Consider the following 20,424-nt stretch of genomic DNA (forward strand, 5'->3'; position numbering starts at 1 on the left):
AGGAGGAAATATCGGGCGAGGGAATGATAAAGATCACGCAGGGAAGGTCTCCATCGCAGGCAGGCTGCACCAGCACCGCCTCGCCGTGCCCAGCTGCGACGTGACAGGGTCCTGGGGTGGGAAAATTGGCTCTGCCCTGCTGGGGGTGCGGGGACGGGGACACGGGGACGGGCTGGGGTCACCTGCTGCCAGCATGGCCCTGCTCCATCCATGGGGGTGCTGCCAGAGCGCAGCGGGGAGGGCAGGGTGGGGGGAAACAGGATGGGGATGGCCCCACAGAGCTGTCCCCATTCTCTGTGCGGTGTCCCTGCTGCTCCAGCGTGGGGGCGCAGCGCCCTCTGGTGCGGTGACAGCACAGGACATGGGGACATGGGGATGGGGACAGTGAGAGGGAAGGGGCCAGTGGCTCAGCACCTCCCTTTTTCCCCCACTCACCTCCTCCTGCCCCCACAACAGCCACAGGCGCCTTCGTTACGGAAGAGGATTTATCAAAATTATAAAAACAACCACACATACAAAAAAAAAAAAATATGCCCCAGCAGGGGGTAAACATCCCCCAGCCCATGCATCCCCCCCACCCTCCCCGTGCTGCCCCACACGGGATAGAGACGGGGGACGTGTGGGAGGGGAAGCAGGCGGAGCTCTGGTGCTTCCCTCACCCCCAGGCCATGAGTGTGATTCTCTTCAGTGATTCTCTTTGGCCACTTGCCTTCAGAACAGGCCCTGCGTGGCCTGGAGACAAGGCAGCCCTGAGACAGTGAGGGGGGGGCTGTGCTGGCACCCCCAGCCTCACCAGCCCACCAGCTGCTTTTTACAAACGCTCTCGAGAGCGGCACACGAGGAGCTGGGACAACAACACAAGGGCACTGCCAGGTGGGTGAGGAGGGGAGCGACCTCCTCAGCCCCTCCTCACCCCGTTCCTACGCTACCCGAGCACCCTCCCAATCCCGGGGGCAGGGCAGCATCGCCTCCCCACTGCCCTGCCCCGCTGCCGTTTCCTTAGGAGTCATTGGGGAGCCCAAAGAGCTTGACAGTGCCCGCCTCCCGGCTGCTGTCGTATTTGCCATCTTTGTCGTCGCAGGCGAAGGCCAGCAGCGGCCTCTTCGGGTGCCACGCCACTGTGAAGGTGGGGGACTCGCACTGCACCTCCCAGAGCTTCTCTCCTGCACGGAAAAGGCCCCACGTCAGCGCAGCCCCGCGCTGCACGCTGCCCCGTGGCGCGCAGCAGGGCCAAGCACCTGCCTCCTCCCTCCCACGCAGGGCAGCGGAGGAGCAAACGCTGCTTCAGCGCCTTTTAATCACCTGGTGACAAGGCTCAGACACGACACGCAGACCTACAAGGGATTAGCGAGGCAGAGGCTCCCTCTTCTGGCGCTCTGCTGCGCACACCAAGCTCCTGCAGTGCCCTCCCAGCTCCACCAGCGCTTCTCCACCCGATTCCCCCCTTACTGCTCCCCGAAATTAAGCCGTTACCTGTCTCCACCTCCGCAATGTCAATGAAGTGATCCTCTGATGCCGACGCCAGCATCTTCCCGTCGTGGCTGAAGCTCAGCGTTCGCACGGGCCAGTCCAGCCTGCAGCAGGAGGGCAAAGCAGAGAGTGAGCGATCCCCACACGGCCACGAGAGGGAGGAGGCAGAGAGCGTTGGGCCAGCAGCACCTACCTGGAGAAGCACCTCACACACACCAGCTCGTCCACATCCCAGAGGCTGACGAGCGCATCAGCACTGCCCGTGGCAAAGTACTTCCCCATGGGGTCAAACTTGATGCAGATGCAGTTGGAGGGATGGGCGTTGATGGACTGAATGGGTTTCAGCTCTGGGTAGCTGCGGAGATGAAGGGAGAGGGCAGGAAGCAGTGAGACAAGGGTGGTGGTTGTGTGAGAGTGTAAAACACGCGGGGACTCTGAGTGAAGCAGAACAGTGCAGGGCGACACCGCTGGAAGCCTCGAGGGCTGGGTGAAGGAGACAAAATCTCTGGGTCACGCACAGGGAGCCCAGCCTGGAAATGGGGCAACCTCATTCCAGACAAGCTCGTTCTCACCACAGGACTGGGGATTTCTGGGGTCTGGGACTTCCCAAAAGCAGCAGGAGTGGCAGACTGCCTTGGATGACAGAAATGCACCAGGACAGCCAGCCCAGGTACCCAGCCCACCAGCTGTCCTGGCACCCACCTGAGGATGTTGATGCAGCCGTTCCCGTTAGTGAGGAAGAACATGTTGTTATCGTTGTTCCAGGAGATCTCATTCACCTCAAACTTGAACTGTTCCTCCGCTTTGGAGCGATGTGTCTTGGCATCGATGAAGGTGACAACATCATCCTTGTTCCCCACTGCGATGGTCTGCCCATCAGGGCTCCAGCAGATGTTGATGTTCTCCCCTAGAGGGGCAGAAAGACAACAGGTCTCATTTCCACATGTATGAGGAGCCTGCAGGAGCCTCCGGGCATTAAGCAGGTAGGCCCTGATCCAAGGCCCCAGTCTGCTCCACTAACTCTGACCAACTCCCAGATGGGAAAGACTGACGGGTCTGTGATTTAACACTCACACTCTGCACAGTAACTGTCCAGCAACATGCACAAGGACTGAAAATTCGAATTAGCAGAACCATAGTTTCAAGTCAACATGACTGCACCACTATCCTTCCTGGTTTAGCCACAGCAACCACCAAACAAGGTCAAATCAAAGACCCCCTTAACTCAGCAATCTTTAATATCCAGAACAAGCAGCAGCCAACAACAAATACACATGAACAAGGGTAGGAACAAGGCAGGCTGCAATTATGCCACCTTACAACATTGTTTCCAGCCCTGACAATTGGAAGTCAGAGATTTCTTAGGCCAGAGATGGTATCTGCGTCAATCAAGCCATACATTTGAAGAATCGCTTTCTAAACCCATGTAAACTTTGACTTCCACCTTTTGTCTCTGCAAACATGCCTTCCCCAGCCTCCAGCCTTGTAGCCCCCAGCCTGCAGAGACGAGCACGCAGGACGCTTTAACAGTCAGCTGCCTATTTCAGCAGCTCCTCCAGTCCTGGCACCTACGTAAGCCAGCCCTTGTGGTCACCTTACCCCAGCTGCCCCTTACCCCAGCTCAAGTTAGATGAGGGTGTCACGAAACCAGAAGTAGCAACGAAGCTGCCCTGATTGCCAAACCCAACACACAAGGCCAGGGAGCAGGATCATTGCAGAGGGGTCCCACGCAGCGGGGGTGCTGTGGGGCCCAGCAGCCCCCAGAAGGCAGGGACCCACCTTTGGTGTTGACGGTGGCAATGCACTTGGTGGTGCGGACGTCCCAGATGCGGATGGTCTTGTCCCCGGATGCCGTGACGAAGAGGTCGGGGTTGCTGGGGTGCCAGCAGAGCTGATCCACGCTGTCCCCGTGCCCCCGGTAGTTGTTCTCCTTCACCTGGGGGAAGAGGACGGTTATCCGATGGGGGAAAGAGTCCTGGCCAGGTCAGCCCATCCCTGGGGCACTGCCAGTTACTGATCCCAGCACCTACCCCACTGCTTCAGCCACGATTCCCAGCCTCCCCTAACAGACACTGACCCCAGTACCAGCCCCCATATCCTGGTACCAGCTCCCTAATCCCGGTACCAGCCCCCACACCCCAGTACCAGCCCCCAGGCTCTGGTACCAGCCCCCATGCCCCAGTACCTGCCCCATACGCCCTGGTACTGGACATCAGATCCCGGTACCAGCCCCCACACCCCAGTACTGGGCCTGTGTCCCACTACCAGCTCTCTGATCCCAGTACCAGCCCCCACACCCCAGTACCGGCCCCCATGCCCCGGTACCTCCCCCACACACCCCGGTACTCGTCATCAGATCCTGGTACCAGCCCCCACACCCCAGTACTGGCCCCTGTGCCCCAGTACCAGCTCCCTGATCCCAGTACCAGCCCCCACACCCCAGTACCTCCCCCAAACACCCCAGTACCAACCCCCATATCCCAGTACCAGCCCCCACACCCCAGTGCTGGTCCCTATGTCCCAGTACCAGCTCCCTGATCCCCGTACCAGTCCCCACACCCCGGTACCGGCCCCCTGACCCCAGTACCTCCCCCATATCCCAGTACCTCTCCCGCACACCCCAGTACCACCCCCATATCCCAGTACCGACCCCCATACCCCAGTACCGACCCCCACGGTCGCTCCCTGCCCCAACCAGGGTCCCTCCGCTGCTTCCCCCCCTCCACAGCGGCCTCCCCCCCTCCCCGCCTCCTCACCAGCCGGTCCTTCTCGAGCAGGAAGACGCTGGCCGTCTTATCGAAAGACCCAGAGGCCAGGCGGCGGCCGCAGCAGCTCCAGGCCACCGAGTGCACCTTGGCGCCGTGAGCCGGGAACTCGCGGCTCCGCGTGTTGGCCCGGAACAGCTCCTGCATGGCCTGCACGTACGGAGACACCGCCATGGCGGGGCCGGGGCCGCCGCCGCCTCAGGGCCGCCCCCGAGCCCGCCCCGCCGGCCCCTGACGCGCTTCCCGCCGCTAAGATGGCGGCCGCCCCGTTCCTCACAGGGACGGCATCAGGCGGCGGCCGCTCCCCGCAACAACGCCGCCACCGCCTCCTCCGCCGCCACCACCACCGGGAGAGCCCCGCGGTGAGGGAAGGAGGGAGGAGGAGGAGGAGGAGGAGGAGGAAGGGAGGGAGGCGCCACGCGGGGCGGCCCCGCTGCACCCCCGGTACAGCCCCGTCCCTGAGGGGTTTGCCGCCCCCCACGCCCGGGGAGCCGCCTCAGGGGGTGCCCCGGTAGCCGGTTCCTCACAGGCTGAGGGGCCGTTCGTTGCCCCCCGACCCCGTTCTGAGGTGGGTTGGGGCCGTTGGAAGCCGGTAGCCCCCTGGTAGCCACCCCCCCCGGTAGCCACCCCCCCCCGGTCATCTCGCCCCTGGATGTGGAGGTAGCGCTGGGGTGAGGAGCTCCCGGCCCTCCCTGACCATGGGAGGCCAAGAGCAGGGCTGGGGGCTGCTCCCCGCAGCCTGCCCCAGCCCCTGGGCCAAGCAGCGGGGGATTTGCTCCGTGTTTCTGTCCCCGGCCACTGAGGAGTGAGTCCCCGTGTCCCCAGGGCTCTCCCGGCTGAGCAGGGACGACGTGGTGCCGCTGTAGATGTTCCTCAGGTGTCACCGCTGCTGACACCTCTCTGTCCCCGCAGGAGATCATCGATCTGACCTGTGAGGACACGAGCACAGAGGCGACACCGTGGAGCAGCGTCACCGTCATCGACCTGACGAATGAAGACACATGCAGCCCTCCTCCGCCCACGGACTGTGCCGATCGGGAGCCTGCTGGCCCAGCCGGACACGCGTCCCATCCCAGGCTTTGCTTCACCACAAAGCAAGAAACGGAGGTGGCGGAGGGGCTGAGCCCCGCAGCACCCCAGCACGACGCTCCTGCATACCCCTGTGCTGCCGCGGACACGGCAGGAACGGCGGAGAACAAGGGCTGCTGCTCTCCTGCCTCCAGCCACCACAGCTCCTTCTGCAGCCCGGAGCAGAACTGCAGCACCACCACGTTTAACAGCGATTTGGGCTCCCTGGCCAGCATGCTGCTGGACCCAGACCTCTTCTCCCTGTCCCCCTCCAGTCTGCACAGCAGCAGCAGCAGCTGTGGAAACTGCGGCACAGAGGAGGAGACTCCCCACACCTCCCAGCTAAAGGAGCTCCCCACAAGTCCGAGCCCTGTCCCAGGCAGCATCGCCACAAGCCCAGGGAAGGCCAAAGGGCCTTTGCTGGAAGAGGGGGACTCAGCACTAAAAACAGCAACCCAGCAAGCGACCTCGACCCCAGGCAGGACCACGGCTGACAGCAGGGTCTGGCTGAACAAACTGCGCTATTTCAGGAGGAGCGGAGTCCACCACCTCTCCTTCCACGACTTACCACGCAACAGGGAAACGCTACAGGTAAATGGGGTTCGGAGCAGGGGCAGCCCCTGCTCTGCCCTTTCAGGGGAAGCTTTGCCCAGCGATCGGGATCTCTGGTTATTGCAGTTCCTTAGCGGTGGGCCCTAAACACAGCTGGGTTCCTCTGCACCACAGGGAGCTGGTTTTCACCCGTTGCCTTTGCTTTGCACGCAGCAGAAAGCCGAGCTCATCCCCAGCAGGAGATTGAGTATGGTGCAGACCACCATAGAGGAGAATTTCCTGGAGGGCACCTTGCATTTACTGAACGACTTCGTCTCCGGCCAGCACTACCCTCCCAAAGAAACCATCTCCCACCTGGTCAGGCACATCCTGCTGAACCCCCACCAGGGGGAGGTCCTGAAGGACACCTACATGCTGCTGATGAAGATCCAAATGTACGTGTTCCCTCTGCCACCACACCCTGGGGCTGCCCAGCAGACAGGTTATCCTCCGTGGTCCTCACCCACGGAACAGGGAACGATTTCCTCAGGATGATCCTTCCCCTGCTCCCTGTTATCAGAACTGATGCAGGCACCGCGGGCAGGTCAGAATCACGGCTGGCATAGACAGCAGCCACTGAACACCCAACTGGATGGAGGACGTGGGGATGAGGGAGGCAGGGGATGCTGAGACAAAAAGGAAAATACCAGAAGCACGCGTTAATCCTTTAGTAGCAAGGTAGCTGCAGGGACAGCCTGTGACACCAGAAGTCCTGTAGGACCTCTTTTTCCTAAAGAGGTGATGAGCAAATGTGGTGAGAGGGGAAAGGGAGAGGGCAGAGCTAGAGAGGAGGCAGCACGGGCACCAGAGCAGCAGGGACAGGGGAGGGCCTGGGGCAGGGGCTGCCTGACCCCAAGGCAGGTGAGTGCCAGCAGACAACGCTGTCCTTACAGGCTCCATCCAGCCACCACCAGCACCATGGGATGGAACTGGGCGCTGCTGAAGTACATCATGGAGGACCAGGTACTATTCCTTAGTCATATGAGCCCATTCCCCACACAGCCAAACTCCCTGTCGTTCCTTGCCCTAGGGCTCCAGCAGCCTCACACCATCTCTGTCCACCCCCAGGAGAAGCCCCCTGGCCGCCTGCTCTTCCTGCAGTACGTGGTGCAGACCCTGGAGGATGACTTCCAGCATAACCTGCGGCTGCGCCTGCTGCAGAAGTCAATTGCCAAGAAAGTGCTTTCCTGTAACGGGTGCTTCAGCAACGTGAAGTAAGGGATGCCTCTTCCTCCCCTCTACTCCGACCAGATGGGGAGGGGCAGGGGCTTAGGGGACACTTCTTCAGAATCCAGGTCACATTTTTCAAGAAACAAGCTTAGGAAAGAGAGGAAACTATAGGGACCAAGTGTAAGGAATAGTAGCAGATTTATGACAGAGGTTTATGACAGCAAAGCACCAAAAATGATGCAAGGCATTTCCAAACTACAGCCTAGCAGGCTTTTTTTTCAGGAATGGGATCAGATTTGCCTAGCTCAGTACAGGAATGAGGAGGCAATCCTCTTGTCAAGCACCTAAAGCTGCTGCTCAGCAGAACCATTCCCCAGCCTGCCCACGCAGGTTGGACATCTCCTCCCTCCTTGGGGTCTTTCCTCAGCCTCCAAACAGAGCTGGAGGTCAGGACGCAGCAAGGCCAGGCCCAACCCCACTAACGCTCCTGTTTCTCTCCCAGGGAGGTGGTCGAATGGTTGGTGGCAGCAGTGACAGGAATCGGGTTCTCCCAGCCCCAGGAGGCAGAGGAGACGCACTCGGCAGCAGCACGGGCTGAATGCAGCTCACCCGCAGCGAGGCCATGCAGCGCTGGTGGGGCAGAGGCGCTCCCGTCAACTGTCTTCGCCCAGAAGTAAGCCCAGGGCCTGGCTTCCCACTGCCGTAACGTGGGGCTAGGGGCAGGGAGAAGCAAGACCGTGTCCCTGCCAAGTGAGGGAAGCCAGGCTGTACCTGCACCCAGCTTTACTGGTGTTTTCTCTGGGGTAGAGGGGCTCAGGGAACAAGAGGCTCCCTCACTTGGTGGAAAACTGGCTCAGTGAGCACCTTCCTCCTGCATAAAGGCTGGAGCCCACAGCCCAGGCTGCCCCATGCTGTTCTCCCAATGCTCAGTACAGCCCCAGAGACTTTCTTAAGGCCCCTCTAGGGATTAACTGCTTCCAAGAGCATCAGATTCAACAGACACCAAGGGACACCACAGGGCTTCGCAGGAAGCAAATCCAATCTAACCTGCTACTTTCCCTGACGCCCCTCGCTGCGAGGCACAGTGCTGAGCTAGATCCCACCCCCAGAGCTGTGCAGAACGAGGGGTGCTGTCTCCTAACGTTGACTCTCTCTGACCTAGGGCAATGTTCCTGCTCCAGCGGATGCTGTCCATGGCGGTGGAAGTGGACAGATCTCCCAACTGCAACTCCTACAAGATCGCTGATTTAATATTCCCATTCATTCTGAATATTCCTGTGAGGAGCCAAAGGTGAGACAAACGTGTGCAAAGCAGCATCTCCTTACCGGTCAGTGGTCTTATTCCCAACTTGCATCTAAATCTGAATGCATAAAGGAATAGAAGGTATAGAAAGATGGGCCCATTTGTGACCCAGCCAGCAAGAGCACAGCTATGGGACTAACAGAGGCCATCAGCATCACCAGCTGCACCCATCTCCCCAGTGTGATGCTGAGAACAATCAATTCTCCTACTCGTTGCATAACCTTACAAATGCACAGAGGGTCTAAAAAGCAGCTCTGCACAAGCACAGTTGAGTCCCAGCAGACAGCACTAATTTCCAGGCACTACTGAGAAGCTCCTCAGAAGTGACACTTCCTGCAGCTCTGCCTGGACAAGCTTTTGTTTGCTTCTGTAAGAAGTGCGGTGCCTGAAGCCAAGGCACAGGGCCTGAGTGGCTCTGGCATAGACGGGAGACCACAAGGCACAGATGTTTCAAACCCTTTCAGATCCTTTTAGCAGAACTCTGAGCACAGACTGGGTCTAAGCAAGCCAAATTGACTCTAGCCAAGCTATCACTCATTCAAGGCAGATCTCCTAGATCCAGCTGGCAGCTGACACCACTTCACACTTGCTTGGCTCTGCTCCCTGCGAGTCAGCAGGAATGGCTAACTGCTGCACAGGCTGCTGGGCAGGGGAAAGTGAAGCAACTCAGCTTGTTCCACAGGCCATACCCAACTCGGGTTGCCACAGATCAGACCCAAATACTGTAAGCACACCCGTGGCCAAGCTGCCTGACAAAGGTTTGTCCCATCTGGTGGGCTTGCTTCCGCTGTCCTTGTAGGCAGCCCCTCCAGTCACCCCGCTCTCACACCAGATCAGCACCAGCAAGACACCAGAAACATGCTGAAGCAGCTGCTCCTGGTCAGGCTGTGCTGTCTCCCCCACAATAAACGCCTTTGTCTTTCAGGGAAGCTCTGTTAAACAGCATGGATAGCCACCTCCTGCGCTGCAAACTGCTGGAGATGATGTTCCATCACAGTTGTGACGTGCCCACAACCTTGCCCTTGTCTCTGTCCAAGATCCTGTATTTCCTGGGCCACTCCTCTGTGCTGCTTCAGTACCAGGTATCCTGTCCGTCCTCCCCCTTGCATTGCTTTCTCCTGAGAAAACTTCTCCTACTAACCAAATCCTGTCTCCTGTCCTAGGATGACGTAGCAACGTGGCAGAGATGGGACGAAATGCTGGAATACTTGAGTTTGCTGCTAATAAGTTACCAAAACGTAATACTGGGTAAGCAGCCTGTTCTGGCTTTAATAAACACAAACTCATCAACAAGCTGCAGTGGAACAGCCCAAATACTTCACCTCACCACTCTTGAGCTCACAGCCACAAACGCTTAGAAAGATGATGTGCTTCCATCCTTCCTGGGAACTATTCTCAGCAGTCAGAGCAAAAAAGTGCTACTGCATCAAGCAGGGAGCACCACCTGCTTTGCCAAGTTTAGCTGCCAAGAAATTGCCTGAAGTAGCAGTGCCAGCCCTGGGAAGTAGGCAGCAGAGCGCTGTGCACCCACTGTTAAGCTGGGGGCACAGCGGGCAGAATTCAGTGGCTTAGGAGGAAAAGCAGAAGGCAAAGGGGGTGGTAAAGCCAGGACACACCAAGCACTTACACTGGGCAGGGAGCGCCACCAGCAGCCCTGGAAGGAGCACTATTTCTGACCCCTGCTGTTTGTCACAGTCACAAAATGCTCCCATTTTATCCAAAATTTCCTAAAGTCCCTTACCAAATTCTGCTTTACTGGAGTTAAGGCGCTCAGATAAACGCAGAGAAAACCACAGCCACATGTGCATAGTGTGCTGGTGTCCCTGAAACCTCAGAAGAGCACCATTAAGCTCTTTGGAGACCATCTTTGCAGCTGGACAGCTGTCCAGTCTGCCACTAGCACTGGCAGAAGGGACGCTACAGCCCTGCCTGCCCCTCTCCATGTCTTGGTCTCTCTCCATGCGCAGACAGCTCCGGAAGGGGACAGTGCCTTCTTCCACCAGGCTAGTCTTGTGCAGGAGTGCCAAGGATAACCAGGAGGGGGCCTGCACAGTTCCCAGCTGCTCTGCTGCTGCACAGCACTGCCGGGGGATGCTGCGATCAGTCCCTAGGAGGTCAGCTGGCCCATTGGCACGTTACCTCTTCCCAACAGCATTTCCTCTTGCAGACCACTTACGGAGCTCCCTCTATGAGCGGATGGACTTGATCATTCAGAAAGCCAAGCCCAGGCTCCAGGATGACGATGAGATCAGCCACCTGGACATCTACCTGAAGACAGAGGACTTCCTCAGCCGAATGCAGCAGCTCCTGGGGCAGCCCTTCCCGCTGCAGATCAATGAGAAAGTGTGCACGATCCAGCAGCTGTTTCTCATCTTCACTGCTACCTGATGCAGCTTCGTGTTTCCTTTAAAAACTGTGAACGTAAAACCCTGTCTCATGCTGCAGTCTCAAGTGTCATGTCATGTTTAATATATTTGGAAAATCTTTTGTTTACACTGTCAGAATTTCCTTCCAAATCTGCCTGTCATGTTTAATATATTTGGAAAATCTTTTGTTTACACTGTCAGAATTTCCTTCCAAATCTGCCTCATCCTACAGTTTTCCAGAGCACTTTGTACAACTGTGGAAAAAAAAAATTTTGTATTTGTTGAGCCTCTTCCTTCTTGGTGCCCACAGCTCTGCTAGCTGTACCTTGGGATAGCATTAGTCTGAAGCAGCCATGAACTGGCAATAGTTTGCATGGCAAAATGCCCTAATACCTGTTCAATATCTAGGGAAGTTGATGAACTTATCAAAACACAGCTGTAGATAACAGCGAGGAGGTTCACAGTGTCAAGACACTGAGTGTCCAGGACACTCAGGGGATTAACCTTTCCCTAAACAATCCCACCGATATGATTTGGAGCAAGGCAGCTAGCCACATCAGGAAAGGCATGGATAGCAGCCTCAGCTGGAAGGGCAGCACTTCTTCCAGAATGGTAATTCAGAAGGTCCAGAGTTAGATGTTGTTTTCTGATACTTTGATCATATCCCAGGAACAAAACCTGAGCACGATACAGAAAGCAGAATGAGAGCATCCCACCAAGAGACCACCCCTTAACAGCAGCCTTTGGAACTAAACTGAGCTGTAACCAGGACCTGCAGCAGCAGACAGTACAAGAGCATGTAGGTGCTTCAGGATCCATTCCACCACTTTCAGCTCTGCAAACATTCAAAGAAAAACAAGGCAGTGTTCAGCTCAGTCATGCCCAACACCCACAACTGTGTGCTCTGTCAGGTGCACTCAAACCCAAAGGAAGAAGGCAAAGCCAGGAGCTGGGCATCACTAGGCAAACACCAGCCTGGTTCCCACATCTGTGCCCAGCTCCTTGGTCCAGGTGCAAACATTCATCTGAACAGCTCAAGAAACTACAAGGTTTCATCAGCAAAAGGCCTAAGACAGGACTTAATCTGGCTTTAAACCTAGTCTTCCTGTCAAAGGGGAGTTTTACACAGCAAGTATTTACCACAATGAGTGCTATCAGCCTTCGTAGGCAGAACCTTGGACCCACGCTTGTTGGCCAGCAGCAAGCAGCCTGGTAGGCACTGCACAGCCCCACATTTCTTCCACAGGTACTTTACCAACACTAAAAAACAAGGACCTCCATTCACAAGGGTTTTATTTTCTTGTAACAAAAATCATACACATTTAAGACATGAATACAGACAATAAATTAATGTCAAACGAGAGATTCTGATCATCAAGGTGCAAATGACTGGTGACAGCGGTAACTGCTCGGCTGGGTGGGAGGCTTTCAACCTAACACCACTGGCAGTGCTGCTGAAGCTTGAGATGAAGCAGAGCCACAGAATATATTCCTTAGAGGGCAGCTAACCAAGTGAGTCAGTTCCTGAACAGTTGGAGCAGGCAGAAGCTCCAGACCACAACCTGAAGTCACCTCTGTAAAAAGTCCTTGTAACAGAAAAGCTTCTAACGACAGATGCGAGGCTGCCACTCCCACCTCAGCACCACAGAGCTGTCTTCTGGCTGAGGGAGCTCTGCAGCACAATCATGAGATCAAGAAGAGTCCTGATTGCCACAGGACAGGTGACAATTACACAGCAATGCTGTCTACAGATCAAAGGATTAGATGGCAGCTAGGAGGTTCTTCCACTTTTCATGAAAGCAAGTGTTAACTGTTTGCAGTAACTGGTAAAAACTAGGCCAAAAAAACTACACGTCACTGTGTCACAGCACGGAGGAGGAACGTTTAGCCTTATCTTCCACTTAGTCTTCCCCCAGCCCTGCAAAATCTGTTTAATGCTGATGAAATGAAAGACCCTTTTGAGAAGTGCCACTGGTACCCAGTACATTTCTGCATGATTCACACAAGATGCCAGAAAAATAATGAAGCAGCAACCAGAGTGCCAGAACTACTGCACACCAGTCTAGGACGAGCCCAGACAGAGTTGCTTTGCAGAAAGAAAAGAGGATTTACTTGGTTCAAGCCGCACCAGCTCTGGTCGTTTCTACCATTTCTGGAGGAACCCAGAGAGCTAGGAGAGAAGCAGTTCTCCCATTACTGCCAAGCCTCATTAGATCCTTCCCCCACCTTTATAACAAGAGTATCTTATAACAGGCAGGGCTATGCTCTTCCTTTTAAGTTAGTCCAGGAAGAAGCAAGTTACTAGACGCTGAACTATAAGGTCACAGCAGACAGTAAGGGAGCTGCACGTTTAAAGCTGACCTACCACGTTCCCAGAGCAGTTTTCTTCCCTCCTGGCAGCTAACGGTCCAGCTTTTGCTCCTTGCTTGTTTTCATCATTTTCTGCTGTTCTGTACGTGACAGAACCAGTCCTCCTGAGGGTACCTCAACACTGAGCAGGACAAGCCAACAAGACCACACGCAGACACGCCAGCCTATCTGCACACCCACGCCGTCCTCTCCCACAGGACGTGGCTCGAGGTTTTACTTTAGCACAACATACTGGGACGTGTGTCTCGCAGTGCAGCCTAGCAGACAGAGCTGGTGCAGTACAGCAGAGAAGATGGTTTGCAATCATTTAGCACGAGTGCAGGAGTTTTTCCAGGACTGATTCAAGGCTGGCATTAGGAGGACAGTCACAGCTATTTCCTTTTCTGAGATGAGGAGCTGGAAGGGAGACATTCCTATTTTACTGCAGCACAACGGCACAGGGACACCTTCTAGGTAGGTACTAGGGATACCAGCAGCACTTTTCCTAGAACCCAGTTGGAGTGAGCACATTCAGATCCCGTGGTTTGATGTTATGGGAACGCGGAGATTGTTTCCTCCCTTCTGTGACTGGAATGTCCATTTTGGGTGGCTTGAAGGTGACTGGATCCTCCGGCATTCTAGTAGCCTGAGCACGCATCAGCTCCATTGGGGATGGCTTCTGGGCACCCTTATAGGATTGGATGGTAAATCCTCCTGGTAAAAAAATAAAAATCCCAGCAAGTAAGGGCTAGGTAAACTAGCCAAGTCCTTTCTCCACTCCTGCCAGTACTGAGTGCTGTACCATTCTGTTTGGCACAGAAACAGTATGAGTAGCACACACTCCCCCAAGGTGAATGGAAACAGCTAGCATTTTTGCTAACAGTTCTCCCCACCTCCTGCAATGCAGGAGATTTTAGAGGACATACCTGGATCATTGGTGGATTTCTGGATGGCTTTGGGTCCAAAAAAACTCCATCTTTCAGATGGCAATCTGTCCCCACCAGCTTCCATGGCAACAAAGTCTGGGCCAGTGATAGAAGCAGAGGATCCCTGACTGAACCAACTCCTATGGAAAAAAATCACTGGGATGTATAAATGACTTCAGGTGGGCCCCACTGCACCAGAAACTTTACATGTAGTTACCAGGGACAACCTGAAAGGTCTTAACAGATTTGCCTTGAATTTGCCTTTATTTGACAGAAGTCCCATAAGCTTCCAATATATTTGGTTCTGATGCAAATCCACAGCAGTCCCTGAACTCCACCCTTCACAGAGTCCCTCACAGCGTAAAGGGGATATTTGCAGCACATCCCACCTCAGCAGCCTGCAGGAAACCACAGAGGCAGTGATCTGCCAGGGGCAGGGTACCTGTTTTTATGCTTGGGAGACGAGTGGGGAGTGCTGCTTGGAGTGGACTGGGCAGAAGAAGTCTGTTTGTCGTCTTTTGTCATTTCTCCACTCTGCATTTTTAGCTTCTGTTGGGAAAGGCAAGAGAAACACAAGCAACAGACCTTAAGTACAAGGCATACGGAATGCAGCCAGTTTTACTGTCAAAACTGGACAACTGTTTGTATCACAGACAAGGGATTTGAAGTGTTACTTTAACCTAGTTATACTCAGTATTACAATACTTGCATACACCCCTTAAGCTTCTTTCCAGGTTGCATACAAACATTTCATCACTATGCTCATGCAAGTGGACACCCTCCAAGCTAAAGGAAGAAAACCACGTAGCTCACTGCAGGTCAGTCACTGCTTAAATACCAGCGCTCCCAGGAAGGTAGCCTCCAGTGCAGCAGAGCTGGCTGAACTGCTGGCTGCATGGTGACAAGTCCAAGTGCCACAGCAGCCATGTGTCTGGAGCACTGCTCAGAGCAGAGGCTTCAGCCCCACAAGTTCTCTAACGAAGGTGAGACAAGGCCTTGTGCAGAAGCCTAGGAGCATGAGACACTGAGAAGTAATTCACAAACAAGGTGAAAGCACTGCACTAGAACAACAATTTGAACTGCATGTGAAGAATACATCCAGTCACACAGCAATCAGGAGCTGGGTGCGTGTGACCCAGGCGATTACAAGCCATTCTGTACAAACAGAACTTGAAAGAAGTCACTTGAAGGACAGTTATAGTTCAAACGCTGACTGCACAGGCACGTTCTCAGAACATTGCCCGTGGTTATCCAAGCCACACCAACACAACTCACTGACACTGCTACTGAAACTTTGACCTTGCAAGGGTATGCCTGGAAGGCTCGCTATTGAAATCCAACTGCAAGATCACTGTGGGCAGCTGAGCTCACCAGAAACATGTTGGTTGGAGACCTTTGTCTTTATTTCCAGTAAGAAGCAAGCCCAATTTCATTTTCTAACTTTTAACATTAGAAATGCATGGTTTACAAGTAATCAAGTTCTGGCTTGTTTCAAGGAATAGGTAACCCAACTAGAACAGTGCTTATTCGGAGGCTGCTGATTTGTACTGCAAAGTTAGCTCAGTACAAAGTCAAAACAAAGGTCCAGAGCTTCAGCACCGCTGTCCCAGTGCACCAGGAGTTCCTGGATTCATTACAGGACTCAAATGAGGCTTGGCATCACTAAGGCAGCAGCGAGTACAGTTCTAAGTTCAGTCCGTTCACCACTTAACCACCACAAACACCTGATAAGTACCTTCTGCACTTCACATCTTAATGCTATGGAAAAGTAGCATTGGAAGAGATGAGGGTAATTCAAGATCATCAAAATAAGCATCAAGCTGGAAAATGTAAACAGGACCTTTAAAATTTGAGAAGTTACTTGGATTCAGGGATAAGACTGAAGACCAAAACTCACCAAGCATGTTTATTTCACGTGTCAAAGGCCTTCTCTGCCCTACCCTCAGATTAGTGCTGCTCAGCACAGTAAGATCTGGGAGTGCCTCATCCACGTACCAAACAGCTGAGCTCCTTCAAAATTGCATTTGCACATAAAAATATATTGAACTTCAAATTATACTTTCTTTAAAAATATGTGAGTTGGCAAGTCTCTTCCAGTTCTTGAACAGAAGAACCACAACAGAGACGAGCGTTTGCAGCGAGACTGGATGCCAAGCTCTGCCCTCAATACCCAGAAGGCTGGCATATCGTGTCAGCTATCCCCGGAGAGATAACACTGGGACAAACACTTACTGTTCACTGCAGGGCACCTCTGGGAGGTACAGCAAGAAGCTAGGCTCTGTACAGAGATGTCCCCAGCTGGAAGTGACTGGGCAATATTGCAGTTTTCAGAACAAACTGTTTCAAAACTATACAGGCCAACAGCAAGTTTAACATATGTGGGTAATCTTTTTACACAATACGCAAACGCCTTCAGAGTAAGCAGTTTAAATAGTCCCAGCAACACGCTCCCAAAGTTATGTCAGACAAGTGTTGGGCTAGTACACAACCAACAAAAAAAAACACAAGGAAAAGAAGTCTTACATGCACTGCCTCAGCCACTCGGTGATACTTGGTCTCCTCCGTGGTGAGGCCTTTGTGGGGAGTGTAGCCAGCTTCTCGCAGCCCTGCCTGCTGCTCAAAGCGCTGAATGCTCTCCTGAGTCTGCTCTGGAATGGACAAGAGCACACATTCACAAAAGAGCCACCACAAGCAGTTCTAGAAAAGGCAACTCGAGTGACCACAGGTAACTTCATCATTCATACCTACTGTGACGAGTTGACAGAGGCAGCAAGATGAAACTAAGGAGCTGTTCTGACCAGGAGGCTATCCTGAGTCATGGGGCTAAGCGAGTCAGATAGGCAGTGCTTTGTCCCAAATCACAGGATGCGTTGCAGATGTAACACTTGTATTTAAACACGTTTAATCCAACAAGCCGCATCACTTCTAATTACAATTTCTCAAGTCTAGAAGACCCCACAACAAGCTGGATATTTTAAGTGGCCCCCTAGATTTTTCAACTTTTTTTTTTTTGCCAATGAAAGAGTAAGATTTCTGAAAGACTGCCCACACCAGCTGATCTGACAGTCACAGCCTTGCAGAGCAGGTGGTAAAGACTCCCACAGCAATTCTAGCTTAGGTAAAATAAGTTACTTCAGCCAACCACAGAGCCACCAGCCAATAGATTGATACCAGTTCAGTTCTTGAAGCGAGCACCTTTTTACTAACAGCATAGGAAATTGTTCTTAGGTTGGCTAGTGAATCAAAGTTAAAAGGAATTAGTACACAAAAAGTTATTGTCTTTTTTTAAAAAAGAACCTCCATTTTAATGTTAAAGTTATTTGCAGTGATAGTGCATTAGACAAAAGCCTTCAAGATCTCTTGTACATCTCCAATTTGCATCTGAACTTCTCTCCTGGGAGGAGCAGTTCGGAGTTCTTGATTTCTTACTGCATAAGAACATTTTTAGGCTGTCATGCTTTTATCTAGATAGTTATTTTATCATTGTACTAAAACAAAAGCTGCTTTCCAGCAGAAAGTCCCTACTCCTGCATGGCACCTTCCAATATGCTGGTCATTTTTGAGCCACGACAAGGAACAAGCATAAAGCTATTCCAAAACGCTGGCCTAAAACCTACCTAGGGGTCTTTGGCAACATTGCTTGTAGGAAAAAAATGAATCCCAGCTGTTAAAAGAAGAGGCAGCAGGCACAGAGTAACACATTTAATTTCCCTTGCTGCAAATGAACATGTTCTCTGTGCAAACATAACTGGCCCAATTTCATTTTAAAGCTTCATGATTCATGAGGTTTGTTTTTTTAAAGTCTGGCTGTTAGCGAGACACCTGCTGCTGTTACCATAAATGCCATGAAGTGCTCCATTAGCTCAGCACATCACCTGTCCACACAACTTCAGGTAATTGCAGAACTCTACCTAACAGCAAGAAATGCCAAGTTAATGAGCAAACACCCAGCAGCAGCCTCTGAGCTCCAGCGTAAGGCGGCGTGGACTGCAGCGCCCTATCAGCACAGCACATTCCCTGCACTCCCCCTCACTGCTCAACTCCTGCGCCAGGAAACACAGAGGCTGTAAGGTGGCCTATCCCCTAATTCCCTGCTTTCTTCTAGAAACGTCCTCTAATAACTGTGTTGATTATAAACAGAGTTTCTCTGAACACACAGACCATCCAGGAACACTTACAGTTACCTTGAGGCACTACCAAGCCAGACCACACTCCCATGCCCACACCCATCAGCCACCAAACTACAGAAAGCAGAGATCTCACAGAAAGCTGAGCTCTTACTTGTCATGAGAGAGTTCATGATGATATGAGTGGCCTTGGCCTTTACCACGGGTACCTTGTTGACGCTTTCGGTGGAAGATGAAGGAGTTATGACAGGTGCATTCACGTGAGCATCCCCCTCCTCCACCTGTGCAGAAGAAGGTGTAGGTTATGGTGAGAAAGTACCTCAGCTCTTCATCACGACACATCTCAACTACCCCGATGAAACAAGGCCGAGCTGCACTAGCAGCAAGAATTTATCCCATGGGAAAAAAAACACTGTTCTATCCACAGCCCAGGAACACTTATCGCCTGAACCTTATTCTTAGTAATTCTTAGTGAGCAAGCAACTTTCGTTCAACGTTCGAAAACATGCTGGGCTCAGAGCCAACAAGTCATTAAGTTTAAGTTCAAAAAGGTCAGTAGGAACAAAGTTAGAACACATCCATGGCAATTTGCACAGCTACACACTGGACTGCAAGGTCAGGCGGGCAGGAACTTCTCCACAGACAGCTCAGAAGCACCAGCTGTCTGCAAAATGACAGTCTCACAGATGAGAGGCTGGTGATTAGCTCTCCCTCGCCTCATTTTTTATGTTTCCAGTGTCTTGCTGGAAGCACTTCACGCTTACAGAGCTACCACTGACTGCAAGGCCCCAGCAGCCAGGCAGCAAATGCTCCAAAATAACAACTCCAGTGAAGCACTGACCTTCTCCCCCTAACACTGAGCTTACTGTTCCATGACTGGACAGTTTACTTTTTGTGCCAAACCACAATTTCAGGGTTTGTTTCCACAAAAAAAAAAAAAAAAAGAAGATTTTAAAGGAAGAGATGAAAAGCAGAGGGTAGTCTCACGGCTATTCAGCTTCACGACTCAGGGAACACCCCTAAGAGCTGCTCTACCACTGAAGCACCCCCACAGGCACTTAATTACACCTTATTAATGCCAGAAGGGTAGTTTTAGGGGATTTCTAGTGAAACCGGGCGCCCCGGGCCTGCTTTTTAGGGAGATTTCCAGCGGAACTCCATACCTTCGAGAGCTCCTGGTACTTGCGCTCGGGGATGACGGGCTGCTTCCACAGCACCCCGGCGCACAGGTCGGCGGGCGGCGGCGTCATGGGGGCCGTGTCCTCCAGGGCGTCGTCGTAGCTGAAGGCCCGCCGGGGCACCCCGAGGGGCAGCGACATCTTCCCGGCCACGGCCCCGCCGCCCCGCTCCAGCGCTGCCAACACACGCACCGGGGCTCAGCGCCGCCGCCAACCCGGATCTCCGGGGAACGTAGGGACGGGGAGAGCCTTACCGGGAGCGGCCGGTGGCCGGGAGCTCATGGTGGTGGTGGTGGTGGCGGAGGAGCCGTTACCGGGCCCGGGGCGGCGGGGGGGGCGGCGGCATGGCGGGGGAGGAAGCGGCGCCGCCTGAGGCGCCGGGCAAATGGCGCCGCCTCCCGCCGGGAGCGGTTTTATAGGCGGGCTGCGCGCGGGGGGTGCTGGGAGTTGTAGTTCTGAGGGGGGTGCGGGGGGTATGGGGTGGGGATGGGGGATTGGGGATATTTGGGGGATTGGGGGGTGTGAGGGGATGGTGGGGGGTGAGGGGCTGCGGGTGGGCACTGCTGCAGGTGCTGGGGCTGGGATGGGGCTCGAGGATGCTGCAGGGCGTGGGGGAGACATGGGGCTGCTCCATCATGTCCCCCACAGCCCCCATGCCCCCTATACCCCCCATGCCCCCCATGTCCCCCTCCAGCCCTCACCGCCCGCACAGCCCTGCTGTGGGTGCTGCCCTCCCACCCGCTGCCATCCCCTGCCCTGCTCTGTGCCACCTCTGCCAGCAGCACCTCTCAGGCCGTGTCCATGTCCCCCCCCCCTCAGTGGGGTTGGGGGCCTCCTGCCGCCCCACTGCAGCCACCCCAAGGCTGGGATCCGGCTCGGGATGAGGCCACACGGCTGCCTGCAGCTGGGCTGTCCCGGGGCCATGGCGTGCTGTGTGTTTTTAGCGGGATGAAGCAGCCCGAGGGCAGCGGGCACAGTGCTGGGCAATATGGGCACAGCGCACCAGGCTGCCAGACCCGCTGTGGGGCTGGGGGCGGCTCGGAACAGCCCCAATATCAGCCACACCATCACCTCCCACCCCCCTTCTCCCAATCTCCCCATCTCCCCGTGC

At 54.1% G+C, this 20,424-nt stretch overlaps 3 protein-coding genes across 5 annotated transcripts; 1 reads left to right on the forward strand and 2 right to left on the reverse strand.

The window, feature by feature from the left end:
* Positions 1-467: 467 nt before the first annotated feature.
* THOC3 (THO complex subunit 3) lies at positions 468-4,561 on the reverse strand. Its single transcript, XM_068698273.1, has 6 exons — positions 4,227-4,561; positions 3,250-3,406; positions 2,173-2,377; positions 1,664-1,825; positions 1,474-1,574; positions 468-1,163 (listed from the first exon to the last, which is right to left on the reverse strand). The coding sequence occupies exons 1-6, from the start codon at positions 4,407-4,409 to the stop codon at positions 1,000-1,002; spliced, it is 972 nt and encodes a 323-aa protein (XP_068554374.1). The 5' UTR covers positions 4,410-4,561; the 3' UTR covers positions 468-999.
* Positions 4,472-10,860, forward strand: SIMC1 (SUMO interacting motifs containing 1). 3 transcript variants are annotated; one of them, XM_068698259.1, is made up of 10 exons: positions 4,472-4,597; positions 5,148-5,894; positions 6,069-6,289; positions 6,788-6,857; positions 6,963-7,108; positions 7,567-7,737; positions 8,227-8,355; positions 9,293-9,449; positions 9,531-9,615; positions 10,520-10,860. In XM_068698259.1, the coding sequence occupies exons 1-10, from the start codon at positions 4,490-4,492 to the stop codon at positions 10,753-10,755; spliced, it is 2,070 nt and encodes a 689-aa protein (XP_068554360.1). In that variant the 5' UTR covers positions 4,472-4,489; the 3' UTR covers positions 10,756-10,860. The 3 variants fall into 3 exon arrangements, with proteins under 3 accessions (XP_068554360.1, XP_068554362.1, XP_068554361.1); XM_068698261.1 differs by having other exon boundaries at positions 10,535-10,860; XM_068698260.1 differs by having other exon boundaries at positions 6,072-6,289.
* Positions 10,861-12,009: 1,149 nt separating this feature from the next.
* On the reverse strand, positions 12,010-19,727 carry KIAA1191 (KIAA1191 ortholog). The gene is made up of 7 exons (XM_068698272.1): positions 19,568-19,727; positions 19,299-19,489; positions 18,290-18,416; positions 16,532-16,656; positions 14,451-14,557; positions 14,009-14,148; positions 12,010-13,796 (listed from the first exon to the last, which is right to left on the reverse strand). The coding sequence occupies exons 1-7, from the start codon at positions 19,593-19,595 to the stop codon at positions 13,588-13,590; spliced, it is 927 nt and encodes a 308-aa protein (XP_068554373.1). The 5' UTR covers positions 19,596-19,727; the 3' UTR covers positions 12,010-13,587.
* Positions 19,728-20,424: the final 697 nt, after the last annotated feature.

The sequence above is a fragment of the Anas acuta genome, chromosome 14 (assembly GCF_963932015.1).
Source record: "Anas acuta chromosome 14, bAnaAcu1.1, whole genome shotgun sequence".
Taxonomy (NCBI): domain Eukaryota; kingdom Metazoa; phylum Chordata; class Aves; order Anseriformes; family Anatidae; genus Anas; species Anas acuta.

Excerpts from the sequence above, each read along its gene's own strand:
- THOC3 (XM_068698273.1), bottom strand. The coding sequence starts at position 4,409 with ATGGCGGTGTCTCCGTACGTGCAGGCCATGCAGGAGCTGTTCCGGGCC. Across the intron at positions 1,826-2,172 it reads GGCTGCATCAACATCCTCAG|CTACCCAGAGCTGAAACCCA; the intron begins GTGGGTGCCAGG and ends TCATCTCCGCAG. Across the intron at positions 1,164-1,473 it reads CATTGCGGAGGTGGAGACAG|GAGAGAAGCTCTGGGAGGTG; the intron begins GTAACGGCTTAA and ends TTTTCCGTGCAG.
- SIMC1 (XM_068698259.1), top strand. The coding sequence starts at position 4,490 with ATGGCGGCCGCCCCGTTCCTCACAGGGACGGCATCAGGCGGCGGCCGC. Across the intron at positions 6,290-6,787 it reads CTGCTGATGAAGATCCAAAT|GCTCCATCCAGCCACCACCA; the intron begins GTACGTGTTCCC and ends CTGTCCTTACAG. Across the intron at positions 7,738-8,226 it reads TCAACTGTCTTCGCCCAGAA|GGCAATGTTCCTGCTCCAGC; the intron begins GTAAGCCCAGGG and ends TCTCTGACCTAG.
- KIAA1191 (XM_068698272.1), bottom strand. The coding sequence starts at position 19,595 with ATGAGCTCCCGGCCACCGGCCGCTCCCG. Across the intron at positions 18,417-19,298 it reads AGTACCAGGAGCTCTCGAAG|GTGGAGGAGGGGGATGCTCA; the intron begins GTATGGAGTTCC and ends TCTTCTGCACAG. Across the intron at positions 16,657-18,289 it reads CATGAACTCTCTCATGACAA|AGCAGACTCAGGAGAGCATT; the intron begins GTAAGAGCTCAG and ends TGTCCATTCCAG.